At 43.5% G+C, this 15,713-nt stretch overlaps 1 protein-coding gene across 1 annotated transcript in view; it reads right to left on the bottom strand.

The window, feature by feature from the left end:
• egf (epidermal growth factor) overlaps positions 1–15,713 on the bottom strand; it is a 107,415-nt gene that overhangs the window by 21,654 nt on the left and 70,048 nt on the right. Inside the window, exons 18-20 of the mRNA XM_072256990.1 lie at positions 11,286–11,408; positions 10,374–10,557; positions 5,473–5,637 (exon numbers count right to left, since the gene is read on the bottom strand). Coding sequence (XP_072113091.1) covers positions 5,473–5,637; positions 10,374–10,557; positions 11,286–11,408 — 472 coding nt within the window. The remainder of the gene's footprint in view (positions 1–5,472; positions 5,638–10,373; positions 10,558–11,285; positions 11,409–15,713) is intronic.

Raw genomic sequence — 15,713 nt, 5'->3', positions numbered from 1 at the left:
GCAAACTCGTGATGAAATCCATGGCGATGTGGGACCATGGGTGTCAAGGAACTGGCAGGTCTACAGGAGCCCAGAGGGCTGTTGGCTGGAGGAACTGGACTGGGCGCGTTGAAGGCAGGCAGTGACAAACTGACGTACATCTGCAATCATGGTGGTCCACCAGAATTGGCGTCAAGAGTATGTCATGCACCTGGGTAGCTGGAGAGGGATGAGGGGTGGGCACACTGGTGGGCCAAAGAGGCCACCACATATACATGCAGTTGTCAGGTGTGTCAGCTGGACCAGGCTTGTGCAGTTGGGCCTGGCACATCTGGTTCTCAATGTCCCAGATAATCAGGGTGAGTATCTGGGAGGATGGATCTCCAGCTGGGTCAAACTGTCATGACAGGGCATCCACCTTGGTGTTCTTGGAGCTGTATTGGTAAGAGATGGTGAGGTTGAATTGCTCAATGAAGAGGGCCCAGCAAGCCTGATAAGGGTTGAGTTGACAGGTCTGTTATATGGACATGAGGTTCAGGTGATCAGTCCAGATCAGAATGGACTTGGTGTTACCCGTCAGCCAATGTCTCCGTTCTTCCAGGGCCCATTTGATGGCAGCTAGCTCCCTGTCTCCTACTCCATAACGGTGCACTATAGAATTAAGCTTGTGCGGGAAGGCAGCACAAGGGTGTGTGTTCTCGTCCGGTCCTCGCTGGGACATGTGCCCACGTCACAGTTGTCCATCTCTACCACAAAAGGTCTGGAGCGGTTCGGATAGTGGAGAATGAGAGCAGTGGTAAAGCATCTCTTGAGCTCCTCAAAAGCGTGGTCCACAGCAACAGACCAGGTTATCTGTGAGGGTGGTGATTTGGTGAGGGAGGTGAGCGGAGTGGTGATTTAGCTGCAGTTTATGATAAACCGGCAGTAGAAGTTGGAGAAGCCCAAGGAGCACTCTGTAGCTGCTTGAGGGAGTGCGGTCGGGGCCGCTCAACGATGGTGTGCACTTTCTCTGGGTCCATGTCCACGCCTTGGCCTGAAAGGACATAACCCAGTAAGGAAATAACTGGGATGTGGAAATAGCATTTTTCTTATCTGCAGTACAGTTGGTTTTCCAGGAGACGCTGAAGGACTGATCAGACGTTTATAGATGTGGTCTTGGGGGTCCTTGAAGAAGATGAGGATGTTGTCGAGGTAGACAAAGACACACCAGTGTAGCATGTCTCAGTGAAACACATTGATAATAACAAGGAAAATGGCTGGATTGTTGCAAAGTCTAAAAAACATCGCCAAGTATTTGTAGTGACCAGTGGATGTTATGAATGCCATCTTCCACTCATCCCCCTGGCATCTACAGATCAGGCTGTGGGCACTTTGTAGATCCAGTTTGGTGATTTTGTTGAGTCCATGATGGTCAATTCAGGAATTAGAATTAGATTTAGAAAAATCTTTGCGTTGTGACTCTGTTGCAATGTATAGACATGTGAATTTAGATGTCTAACAGCTTGTAGGAAGAAGCTGTCCCGTTGCCTGGCTTTAATGCTGCGGTAGCGCTTGCCAAACAGAAACAGCTGAAGCAGTTTATGGTTGGGGTGACTGATGTTCCCGATGATCTTCCGGGCCTTTTTTCTGCACCTGCTGCTGTACATTTCCTTAATGGAGGGAAGTTCACAACCACAGATGAGCTGGGCTGTCTGTACCACTCTCCGAAGTGCCCAGCGTTTGAGGTTGGTGCAGTTCCCATACCAAGCAGTGATACAGCCAGTCAAGGTGCTTTCAATGGTGTCCCTGTAGAAGGTCTTGAGGATCTGGGGGCCCATGCCGAACTTCTTCAGTTGCCTGAGGTGAAAGAGACGTCGATCAAGAAGAACCTTCCACTGGCTGGGGACTGGAACGTTGACTGAACCTGTGCTGTGGAGCTTCAGCAATGTAGTCATTTATGGCTCGGGTCTCGGGAGGGCAGAGGGAGAACAGATGACCTCCGGCCGTGTAGTCTATGAGGTAGCAGGGTGCTGGCCACGCCGTGGTATTCCTGTGGGAGTTTGGTGAGGTCAGGTGTTTCCTCTGTCTCCACAGGTCTACGGTGTGAAGCTCACTGATGTTGCAGGCAGTTACCCCTCAAGTGGTCCCTGCTGAACCGGGTGGCAAGGCAAAGGAAGGGCCATGAGTGGAGGGCCAGGGGTAACCCAAGATTAGAGGAGTGATGGGTGAGTCGATCAGGAAGAATTAGATAGACTCACGGTGCTCTCTGATGCTCATGTGCAAGGCTGTGTGCGTGCTCTGAACATCCCAGCTCCCAAGGGACGTCTGTCAGTGGCTGTGATGCAGAAGGGGTGAAAGATAGGCTGGGAATTAAGTCCAAGATGCACACAAGGGGTCCTGTCCAAAAAGTTGCCTGCGGCGCCTGAATCCAGCAGGTTCCTCTCATGTACTTAGAGCCATCAGGGTCCGGAGGAAAACAGAGAGAGAGATACAAGCTATGACACTGGGATGAGGGGCCAGGGGAGCTTTTCAGATGGAAGGCTCTACCCGGTGGTGCCATTTCCTGGACGCATTTGATGCACGGGTGATTGACTGCTCTGCAGTGTGCAGTCAAGTTGTTCCTCCATCGATGATCATGTTCTTGAGGGGTTAAAGCAGCTCTCTCTAACTGCATGGGTTCTAGAGGTGTTGATGATTCTGGGAATGGAAATGGGGTCTGGCTGAGGATCTGGAGGGTCATTCCATAAGATACCTATTAATTCAGAGGGCCGGAGTGATGAGGCTTTTGAGGTTAGTGGCATCTCCCGGGTAGACAGCTCAATTTTGAGGCACTTTGGGAAACCGTTATGGTAATGGGCCGGCAGCACTTTCACATCTCAGCTCCACTCCGCTGCGAGGGTCCTGAATTCCACAGTGAAATCTAGGACCAAGCGTGAGCCTTGACACAGGTGATGTATCCAATCCACGATCCCTCTTCCATTTCCCGGAGCATCTCATCAGAGAATTCCTCACATTTATTGCAAACCATGGGTTTATTGTCCCAGTTAGCAGCTTGCCCAGGTCAGGGCTTGCCCAGTCAAGAGAGAGAGACGCTGAAGTGTGTAGAAAGCAGAGACAGGGGCAGCTCAAAGTGTAAGATGCTCTGGGACAGGAAGTTGCGGCATTGGGTTGGAGATCTGTCAAAGCGTATAGGGAACTGGTATCCAGGCCTCAGAGGGAAGAGGTTGACTGTTACGGGGTTGCTGTATCAAGACAGAGAGTGGTGAGCAGATTGTCAGGGATTTCCTGCTGCTCCTGGATCGATTGCTCATGTCAATAGACAACTTTCTTTAGGTGAGCTTATTCTGCTGGGCCAATCGATGGTTCACTCATCCTGTCAGGAAACGTACAGGGCACTTGACCCAAAAGCAGAGCAGCAGAAATGATTTAGCAGTGACCAGTAAATTTAATAAACAACTGCAAAATCAACAAGTCACGAGAGGCCACAGAACAAGAGAGAACAGATACTAATCTCACAGGCAACAAGATAACGTGAACCCCTGGTTGGCTCCTTTACTCTGTGCCAATTAAAGCATGGAGCAAGGTTAAAAGGACGAGGACAAGAGCAGAAAATGAGTTGGCGTTCAGAGCTGTCTGCCTGAGTGTGACCGGTCTCCCTCTCACTGCTGGTGTAGGAGTCTTGGGTCTCACACTGCAAGGTTCGATCGCGTCGGTGGCCCATGGCCGTGGGCTCGCTTTCGGGGATTCTGCAGTTTGACGTTTAAAGTTCTTAGCACTGAATACTCCACAGCTGTGGATTAACTTTTGTGGACTCTGCGGTTCATGTTTTTTTGTTTACTCTTTCTTACTATTTGCTTTGCCGCAGAACTGCCTCTGCATCGGCCTGCCATCACTTTCAGGAACTCCACATTAACATTCCATGTGCTACTTGCTCATGGTCTGTTGTCTGCGTGATTTGTTCTTTTTTCCTGCATTAGGTGTTTGATGGTCTTCGTTGTGTGGGTCTTTGCTTTAGATGGATTTTATGGTGTTTCTTGGCTTTGTGACTGCCTGTAGGGAGATGAATCTCAGGGTTGTATACTGTTTAAATACTTTAATAATGAACTTTGTAACTTTGAAACTGAAGAGTTGGAGCCAATGGTTGAGGCTGGCTGGTTCAATGAGTGAACAAGGATTGTGGATGAGAGCTGGGTTTAAATAGGCTGCAGGTGATGAGTTGGAAATGAGCGGCAGGTGACCCCTGTTAGGTGGGTGGAGACTGGGAGGAGCCTGCAAGTGCAGTCCTGACAGGAGCCCTTTAAGGCCAGCTCCCTACGGCCCAGGACTATCTGCTGGAATTCCTCAGTAGGCAATGATCCCAGATGTAAGTGGACGGCACCCAAGATCTGTCCTCTGGGCCATAACCTTACGAGTTGACCAGGTACTCAACACCCCACCCCTAACGACGTAAATCCATCAGCCAGCGGACAGTGTACACTGAACCACCTTCCACCATCCTAGGTTCCAGGTGTGTAGGCTCAGGTGGGTAGAGTGGTCCGTGGACAATGGGATTGAGGCCCATTGTCCATGGACCACATGGAAAGTAGGAGTGATCCTGAGGAACGATGGCGGCTGGAGACGGTCAGTGATTAGGTTGATGCGACAGGGACTAGAGAACCGTGACGACAGCTTGCAGGAGTCATTGCATGGGGGGCAGATCTCGAGTGGACAGCCAAACACTGTCCCAGGCCAGGTGGTTGTCCTGGTGGCAGTAGGCACGGTAGCAGCTAGGATAGACCTCCACGCTCTCCTCCAAGCATTCCGACACCAGTGAACCAGGGCCCTAGCTAACGGAACCTTAATCATTGGCTCTTCACGGGGCACAGTGGAGGTTGGTAGCCAAGAAGCATTTCAAATGAGGACGTACCCATGGAAAAGGAGGTGTGGCAATTGTGGAAATAGATGGTGTATAACAGGAAAAGGAGCAGTCCCCAGATCAACACTTGAGAAACACCGCTAGTCACCTGCAGCCAACATGAAAAGGCCTCCTTTATTTCCATTGTTTGCCTTCTGTGAGTTAGCCATTCTCCTATCCAGCTAGTATCTTTCCTATAAGACCATGGGCAGACTCATTGAAAAAGGCCTTCTGAAGATCAAAACATCCACTGACTCTTCTTTGTCTATCCTTCCTGTTATTTCCTCAAAATGTTTCCCCTTGGGAAAATCATGCTGACTTCGGCCTAATTTATTGCGTGTCTCCAAGTACCCAACAACCTGATGGACTCTAACATCTTGCCAACCATTGAAGTCAGACTAACTGGACTATAATTTCCTTTCTTTTGCCACCCTCCATTCTTAAAGGGTTGAAGTGACATTATGCTCAACAAATTAGGACACACCTGTGGGGAGAGAGATTTTTCAGGTCAGAAACCTAAGTTCTGCTAATCATGGATTAATATATACAGTAACTGCTTGATGTGTTGTGCTTTTCGATTTATATGCAAATTACTGTGGATATCACCTGTTTATACTCACCCAATGCGGTACGAAACACAAGCTCCCACTGACAACAAGCAGATTAACACCATCATGCATGCGGCAATAACCACATTACGCCTCTTCTCTTCCTCAAATTGGCGCAGTTCCCACCATTGTAAGTCACTGTACTCACACCGCTCCCCCACATAACCTTTAGGACAGCTGTAAAAGCAGCAGAAAATGGGTGAGGAGAGAGGATGTGGAATACCTGTGCCTTCTGTCACACTGTTGTCAGACTATTGAACAGCCCCCTTGGATGAGAAATGACCCTTGGCCTCACTGTCTACGTTGCCGTGGCCTTGGATTGTACTGTTGGCCTCCTCTGCACTCTCTCTGAAACTGTAACACTCTATTCTGCATTCTGTTATTGATTTTCCCTGATACCACCTCAATATACTGATGTGATGATCTAATCTGTGGTGGATGGCCTGTAAGCCAGAGTTTCTCCCTGTAAATCCCGTGAGATAAAAATAAACTAGATTACCAATTTATGCAGGGAGCCAGGAGGCACGGCAGTTTCCACAGAACTGTTGCAAGTGGTTGGACTGCGGCATTACCTTCAGCCCCTCTCACACCCACTTACTCTCTTGTTGCCTGTCTGTGAGTGCTGCCCAGACTGGAACCAGCAGATGTCAGAGATTACTCCCCAATGAACAGTCACAGCACTTCCATCAGAGGTGGCTGGGGCCAGAGGCAGTGTCAAGTTCGGGAAGGATGGCCAGAGGAAAGCAGCCTTACTGATGTCCCGGTATCAGACCCACGTCCTCTGTTCAGCCCAGCTCATTACTATACCTATTCTGAAACCCATTTCTAGTTTAGAGCATAGAACAGGCCAGCATGGCACTTGCCCTTCGACCCACGATATTATGCCAATCTTTCAACCTACTCCGGGTCAATCTAACCCTTCCCTCTCACATAGACCTCCATTTTTCTTTCATCTATGTGCCTCTCTAAGAGTCTCTTTTATCTCCCTCATGTAGCTATCTCTATCAACACACCTGGGCGCATTTCTAACACATTTGTCACCTAAGCAGGTTCAATCAAGTCATCTTGCATTCTCTGTATGAAAAATGTTGCTGGCTCTCTGCACTCACACAAGAATGAAAACTTATCCTTAATTCAGCCCATTTCCTTCGGATAATGCATATAATCATGTAGCAGATTTACATATTTAAAATATAAGTGTATCCTTGCATCCTCATATCTGTTTTGAATAGGAACATGGCTGGTGAGTTTATCCACATGTAAACGTGTGCATATATCACATATGTGATACGTTAGATTTCTGTGGTTTCTCCCATCATCCAGAGCCATTAAACAATTTGAATTTAGGGGCTACTTAGTGCCACAGCTGCATTATGTCATCTGGTCTCGTCCTATCAGAGATATTCCCTTTGTTCTACCATTTATTATTCAGCTTCTCTGTTACCTAAAACTAACTTGTTTTCTCTCTTACTCAGTTCTGATGAAGAATTCCAGATCTGAAACATTGACTGCTTCCCTGCCCTCAGATATGTCTCACCTACTGACCGTTTTCAGCATTTTTAAAAACTCTTATTTCAGTTTGCCAGCAGTACTTTTAACTTGCACTAAAGACGCTGCGGTATCACAAGTATCTGTAGAGTTCACTAAAAGCTAACCTCTGCCAGACCTGCAGACTTCTGTATGGAAAGTTACAACGTGTCCATTCTCCCCTCTCAGGGAAAGTAGGAGATCCCATGACACCATTTCACAAAGAAGAAAGGGAGTTCACTCCAATGTTCAGACCCATTATCTTATATATAGGGTGTGAGTTCTATCTTCTTAGAACCAAAAATATTAAAACAGATAGGTGGTATTTCTGACTGTGAGATTGTTTTTCATATTATGCCACTACTATGTTTCAAATTTTATTTCATCATCTATAAAATGATAGAATTGAAGGTGAAAAGTGTCACAATAACTTAATTCTTTATTTGACCTAGAGGCAGTACTACGTATACCATTTTTTCTACGTTCCATTCATTTTCCCTGAAGTCACAGCAGAAAAACAGAAAACATGACCCCTATCTATTCCCTTTCCTTTAATTTCTTTTCATGCCTTTGCACTTTCTCTGTTCTCTTTCCTTTTCATTTCTTAATTGGTGGTGCATAGATCGGTAGAGCTCAGACATTGTGGTGCAAATGGCAGAATGGTTGGCACTTCCACTCATCCTGAGACACTTGTCTGCCGATGTCTACACTGAACTTCGCAGTTCAATAAGTTAAATCTTGGAGCAGACATTTTTGATCCTTGTCCAAAGATGGTGCGGTCTGGTGCCAAATATACTGATTGGAATTCAAAGGCATAGACTATGCTCCAGGAGGGCATAGACTAGCTTACAAGAGAGTAGTGTTTTCCTGGTTGCTACAGAATAGGAGAAGACAATCTGAGGCTAAAGATGTTTGAAACATATTGAGTATCTTTTTAAACTTTCCCTGTAAAGCTAGGGGAGAGAGGAATATGATTGATGACATTACCTTGTAGCCTGTGGCTCAACCTCAGCTGGTGACCGGTGTCCTTTCACTGTCTGAAAGTTTTTTGCTGTTATTTCCTGCACAGAGTGGGTAGGTTAAATTTACCTGAACCACATCAGTTGGTTACTAATTCTCACTCCTGTTTAGCATTGGGACTTCTTTTTGCTACATTAACTATTGTCAAGTTAGTTGAAAGCCTTGGGCATTTTTCTGCATTGAAGCACTGATTGAGATGTGGTGATTTTGATGTCCCTCAACTAAAACAAATGTCATGTGGCAACACTGCCCTCTACAGCAAATTCCCTTTTTTAAAAAACGGTAAATTTCTTTTAGTAAGCATCCACAGAAGTGAAGCATGAAGGTAAACTTTAGATCCAAATCCAGCAAGTCCTCATTATTTTTTCCTTTCCATTCTTCCAAAAAAAACGCAGCTGAGTTTAAAAAAATATATTAAAGTGGTTGTTATATTGCAGATTGAAGATGGTGTGGATTAATTCAGTCATCTGATATCACCTCTGCTTTTCATTCCCATGGAATCCAAAGCTAAATCCATATTGCCTGCTTTACAGTCTCTTTCAAGTTAGTATCACTCTCTCTTTCTCTTTCTCTCTCCCTCTCTCCCCACACATCTAAAGTGAGTGTTCATCAGATATATTCTAACTGCCCTTATAAAGTGCAAGGAATATTCACCAAAGATTAATTTCATAACGTATTGGTACTGTAGGGAAATCATATTTCAACACAAGTTGGCGGATCTTTTTTCACATAGCTGAAAACTGCCTGAAATAAGTTACTTTGTAACAATCTCTAGTCCATTGGCTGTGAATAACCTGATTTAAAAAAAACTAATATGAACTTAAAAGCCCTTTAATTGTCATTTCCTTTCTATTATTTTGATATGGCAAGATTTATGAAGCTTTCCAGTGAGTGGCTTTGCTTGCTAGAAACATAAACACAGTTTTGCCACAGTAATCATTTTCAATCTTGCAATCTGATCTATGCCCAGTTTTATGATGCTAGAGCCGATTTGGATAAATTAGAACCTGGACCAGTCTGCAAGGATATGGAAAACAGAAGCAAGAATTATTTTGTGCCTAAATCACTTGACTGAAGACTTCCCCAATTATTATTTACTCTTTCAACCGCTTATCATTGATTTCATGTGGTTAGTATATTTGCTGCTCGTTCTTTCTTACTTTAGCTTTGATTCCTATTCAAAATGCCTCATCATGAAAGTTCTACCTAATTCTGTCTTCAAACCTCTGCAACCTCTACTTTATTTCTTGCAAAAATAAAAAAAATCTTTTTTGTTCAAGTTGTGTTTCTTATAACTTGTATGTGATTACTTCACACGTCTGATGTAATGCTGTGCTAATGAGAGGCTCTTCCTTCCAGTTCTCAGGTGTGACCGAGTTGGTTACGTTCTCCAAGGGCCATGGATATTGTTGATTCAAATCCATCACAAGGGAGCTGAAGCAACACACACAAAATGCTGGAGGGACTCGGCAGGCCAAGCAGCATCTGTGGAGATGAATAAACAGTCGGTGTTTCAGGCCGAGTTCCTTCATCAGGACTGGAAAGGAAGGGGGAAGACGAAAGAATAAAAAGGTTGGGATGTGGGGAAGGAGGCTACCGAGAAGGTAATTGGTGAAGCCAGCTGGGTGGGAAAGATAAAGAGCTGGAGAGGAGTGAATCTGATAGGGGAGGAGAGTGGACCGGGGGAAAGGAAAGAAGGAGGGGCACTGGGGGGCGGGGAGTGATAGCCAGGTGAGAAGAGGTAAGAGGCCAGATTGGAGAATAGAAGAGGGGAGGGGGAGGGAAAAAATTACTGGAATGAGAAATTGATGTGCAGGCAACCTGGATGGAATATGAGGTGCTTCTCCAGCCTGAGGAAGAGCTGCATGTGCCTCATCTTGGCACGAGGAGGTCATGGACCAACATGTTGGAAAGGGATTGGGGATTGGAATTGAAATGTTTGGCTGCCGGAAGTCCTGCTTTTCGAGGAGAACTGAGTGCACGATTGTGGAGCTGTCCTTCGTGGGTTTGATTAATACTGAGGACGTTTCACGTGTATGTAAATGGTCACAAGATGTAAATGAAGAGCAGCAACATTTTCCACAGAAGTACATGCAATATTTGTCATTCAACAAATCATCTCACATCTTTGACAGGTTCTCCCTGTTTATATATTGACCAGGATTATGATAGATCTCCAACTTCAAAACTACAAAAATATCACTCCGGAGTTATGGGAAACATAAATTCAAGAATTCCTTTCCCTTGCATTAAACTTGTAGGATATTTTAATTCCTTTGTACTTTCTACTTTCTGCCACTCAGTAGGCTATTTTACATTTTATGCTCAGGAATGTGAACAGTACACATATCATTGCTTTTATTTACTTGCATGAAATTGATGTTATCTCGGTGATAAGGAAGCAAATTCCTCCATTCAGACAGAAGTCTTCGTGTGAATATGGGCAGTTCACCATGTGATTCTCCGGTTTGTGTGTCGGTATCTCTGATATGACGCTCCTGGCAGTTGCTTCTGTCAAACTTTCAGTGGGTGCCGCAGAGCTGATTGTACCTGGATGAATTGGAAACATTTCATACCTTAAACACTTTGATGTTACAGGCAGCAACACTGCTGGTAGAAAAGGTCATCTGTATTTCATTTCTTAAATATATTCTTGCTGGTAAAATAGGTGTGAGGTGAGGCTTATCCCTGACTGCTCTTGAGGAGGTGACAATGAGTGACATTCAGAATGTTTGCAGTCTATGTTCTGATGGTGATTTTGGGTGGGGCACAACGATTTGACTCAGAGATGTGGAAAGTATTACAGGTGATGCATACCCGATAGGTGGCGCTGTGGAACTTAAAGTCGTCAAGAGAAACCGTGTGGAAAAGACCCTTAGCCCTCCCTCCAGATCCATGCTGACCATCAACCATCTGTTTATACTTATCTGCCATTAATCCCATTTTTATTCTTCTAACATTCCCAGTGCTCCAAGAGGACCACAACCTTGTCGTGGGGTTTGGAGGCTTGCAATGCTTTACAGTGCAGGTGACCTGAGTTCAATTCCCACCGCTACCCGTAAGGAGTTTGGACGTTCTCCCCGTGACCACGTGGGTTTCCTCCGGGTGCTCTGGTCTCCTCCCACAGACCGAATTGGTCACTGTAAATTGTCTGTGGTTAGGCTAGGATAAAATCAGAGGATTGCTGGGCAGCGAGGTTTGAAGAGCCGTGAGGGCCCATTCCGCGCTACATCTCAATAAAATAAGAGACTCATTCAGTGTAAAGCTTGTCTACTTACGCAAACAATGATATCCTGTGCCTATAAATCCTTTGTAACACGTACAGCTGTAATTTCCATTTGTATTCGTGCAGAAAGCATTTTCATCACAATTGTGCACCCCAGTTTTGCATTCATCAATATCTGAAAACCAACATTAGAATCATGTTGGAACGCACCATAAATCTGACGTATAATTATCACCTTCCTATCTCGTTTCATATATACACTTCATTTATATGCATACACATACGTTTAATGTATCAGTAATTTATACTGATGACCAGTTTTAACAAGTTTGACAAAGACTGAAAAATAATCCAATTTACAAATTTTAAATAGGGAGATGAGGAGTAGGAACAGCAGGTCATTCGGCTCCCTTATTGTTACCCTCTCATTCAGTCAGATGTTGTTGATTGATCTTTTCTTCAATGCCTTTTTTCTGAACTACTGTGGCCCTGCATCCCCTGGTTCCCTTAGTATCCAAAAAACGATTTATGCCTTTCTAGTATATATTCAACAATCGAGCCATTGAGATCCTCTTAGGCAGAGAAATGTAAGATTCACGACCTTTTAGGGTGAAACCAATCTTTTTATCTCCGAAAGGTTGATCCCTAATTTTCAGAAACATTGTGTTTGCATCTACACTGCCATGCTGGTAAGGACTTTACATTTTCAACAATTATCACTCTTTCTTCAAAATACAAGCAGTTAGACAGCCACTTGGCTTGAACTCTCCTCACAGGACAAGCCCATTATGACCAGGAATCAGACTAGTCAACCAGTGTTCGTTTCTGTGCATGTTATTTTTTATTGACTCATACTAAAGGACACCTAGGCCTTTCTGAACCTCAACACCTTTCAAGCTCTCATCAATCAAAAAATACCCCATCTTTCTATATTTTTCCACCAAAGTTGTTTCTTAAATCTTTCTGCACCCTATTTTGTCTGCTACCTTCCTGTCCACTCACTAAACTTGTGTATATCACACTAAGCAACACACACACAGAATGCTGGAGGAACTCAGCAGGCCAGGCAGCATCCACGGGAAAAAAGTACAGTACAGGACTGCCGAAAGGTTTCGGCCTGAAACATCGACAGTACTGTTCTTCCATAGATGTTGCCTAGCCTGCTGAGTTCCTCCAGCATTTTGCATGTGTTGCTTGGATTTCCAGCATCTGCAGATTCTCTCTTGTTTGGAAATCACACTAAAACCTTTCTCATCCTTCTCACTGTCAGTATGGTCACTCTGCTTCGTGTCATCAGCAAATTTTGATACATTGCACTTGATCTCCTCATCCTAATCTTTAATATAGACTGTTAACAACAGGGATGCCAGCAGTGAACCCCACGCTACCCACTGGTCACATCTTCCCAACCCAAAATGACCCATTTATTCCTTCTGTTTTCTACCTAGTAACCAATCCTTCATCCATTGCAATATATTATTCCTAATCTATGTTATTGCTCATTCTTTTTAAAACTATCTTTTGCTTGGTGCCTCATGGAAAGCTTTCTAAAAGTCCAAATGCACTGTCCCAGCTACATCAGCCTTAATTATGTTCCTAACTACAAACTCAAAACAATTCCAGGAGATTTACCAAATCTGATTTCTCTTTCATAAATCCACATAGATTTTGTCCGATTGAAATGTCATTTTCTGTGTCCTATTATCACTTCTTTAATACTAAATTCTGGTATTTCCCCTGCAACTGATGTTATTCTCCTCTAAATAGTAGGGTTATATTTGTCGCCTTCCATCTATAAGAACCATTCTAAAATCTCTGAAATGTCAGGAAATGGTCATTTGTATGTCTATTTTCTCCACTGCCACCACTTCTTAAATTCTAGGATGGTTATCAACAGATTCTAGATATTTAATGCTTTTCCATTCCACTAATTTCTTAAATACTAATTTTTACTAATACCAATTTATTTGAACTCATTTCATTGTTCTGCACATTTTAGAAGGTTTTGCTGTGCCATCTATTGGGAAAACAATTATAAAATATTTATTTAATATATTTCCTAGCTGCATACATATTTTTCTGCCTTGGTCTGTAAGGGATCCATATCAACATTAATTAATCTTTTTCTATGGAAGTTTCTACAGCTCAATTTTACTTTTCTTACTACAATACCCTCATATTCTAATTCTCCTACCTTTTGAGTGCCTTAGTCCTCTCTTGCTGAAATTCTGAAATATTCCAATCCCCTGGCTCACTGGCTTTTCAGGAGATGAAATGAACATTTCCCTTTGATCTAATGTTACTTTTAATTTCTTCCTGTAACCAAGGCTCCACCACTTCACCGGCGGAGCACTTTTGCTTTGAAAGGTGGGGTTATGATGCACCCCAAAAAGTAGCTACAATTATATTATAAGATAAACAGAAGTATCTACCTTAAGTACAGTATACAAATAACAGGTACATTTTTACACATCCCCATTATTCTGCTCTGTATGGTGGGAAAGGTACCATAAAGCCAACCTGAACGTATCAGCTCAGTCTAGGGCACATTATGAGAATTTACTGGAGAAGGTATGTGCACATTCAGTGCGATGACAGCAGGGTAACAAGGCTGTGTGCATGTGTGTGCGTGTGTGTGTATGCGTGTGATATTTATGAATTATAACTTAGGTAAAAATTCTTTAAGTATTCGCCAATGCTGGTTTTGGTCATATCTTTTAATAATGTTTCCCAGTGTACTATTGCCAATTCATGCAACATGCCTTCTTAGTTTGCTTCATTCAAGTTTAACACGTTAGATTTAGAATGATTTTTTATATCAAATCCCATCAGATTGTGATCAGCGTTCCCTAAAGGCCCCTTATTGACAAACTCCTTGATGAACCCTTTCTCATGACACAGTACCACATACAAAATATTCTGTTCTGGTGTTGGTTCCTGATCATACTGAACTACACACACATCTTTAATAAACCACATAACTTTATTTTCTACGCTATTAATACTACTTTGGTGTGTGAATCTCTATATGTTTTGCAGTTTCCTTATAATTATTGCATTAATATGCAACTCTAAGTCCATGATTTTCACAATTTCCTGCATTGCTGCTGTTGCTTCTGTGCTTTCATACAAATGCCTCCAATGTTTCCTACTTAATACTATTTCCCAACTTTGTCCAAACTAATTCCAGTTCTTAATCTTTCAAACTAAGCTCCACCCTCGTTACTCCCTTTCCCCCTTTCTTTAAAAGGCTACAAGAAAAAAAGTCACAAAACCATATGCTTTCCACCAGCAGAACATCATCTATGAGTAAATCTTTCACCATTAACAGAAAAGCCCATCACTACAGTAACCAGGATGACATCTACAAACAGAGCTGCCCCGTGTTAATTCAGTCTGCTATGCATTCAATGCACAGTGCAAAGGTAGTTACGCATTCTTCAATATTTATAAGGAAATAACATTTTGCATCATGAAATAACTAACAGCTCCAATGAATCTTCAGACCCTGGGGACTGGTAGATGAGTAATTTCCATTACGCAGCTTGTTTGTTTCAAATAATCTGGCCAGCTGCAGAATACAGTGGAGGCTTATCAGTAAGAGGCCATTAGGGAACACAAATCACAATATGACAGGGTTTTACTGTATATTTAAAAAATCATTCTGAATCCAGGAGCAGCAGGACAGCATAGCGGTTAGCGTAATGCTATTACATTATAAGACCATAAGGAGCAGAATTAGGCCATTCAGCCCATCGAGTCTGCTTTGCCATTCTATCATGGCTGATTTATTATCCCTCTCAACCACATTCTCTTGCCTTTTCCCCAAAACCTTTAACACCCTGACTGATCAAGAACCTATCAACTTCCTCTTTAAGTGTGACTTGTGCTCCACAGTCATCTGTGGCAATGAATTCCATAGATTCACCACTCTCTGGCTAAAGGAATTCTTCCTCATCTCTGTTCTAAATTGACGTCATAGAGTCATTGAAAAGTACAACACAGGAACAAGCCTTTCAGCCCATCTGCTCTGTGCTGACCTATTTAAACTGCCTAGTCCCATTGACCTGCACCCAGACCATAGACACCAAAACTCCTAATATCCAGGTACCCATCCAAACTTGTTTTAAACATTGAAGTCAAGCTCACATGCACACGTCCTCTATTCAGAGGCTGTGTCCTCTGGTCCTAGACTCCCCCAGTCTAGCAAATATCCCCTCTATCTAGCCTTTTAAATATCTGATAGATTTCAATGAGATCCCCCCTCATTCTTCTAAACTCCAGCAAGTACAAGTCCAGAGCCATCAAATACTCCTCATATGATAACACCTTCATTCCTGGAATCATTCTTGTAAACCTCTCCTGGGCCCTTTCAAATGCAAACACATCTTTTCTTAGATAAACTTCATACAATATTAGAAGTGCAGTCTGACCAATGCCTTATAAAGCCTCAGCATTACATCCTTTTTCTTTTATTCTA

The sequence above is a fragment of the Mobula birostris genome, chromosome 4 (assembly GCF_030028105.1).
Source record: "Mobula birostris isolate sMobBir1 chromosome 4, sMobBir1.hap1, whole genome shotgun sequence".
In the NCBI taxonomy this organism is placed as follows: Eukaryota; Metazoa; Chordata; class Chondrichthyes; order Myliobatiformes; family Myliobatidae; genus Mobula; species Mobula birostris.
Note: the sequence above shows the minus strand (reverse complement) of the source record. Positions and strands in the feature narration are given on the sequence as shown.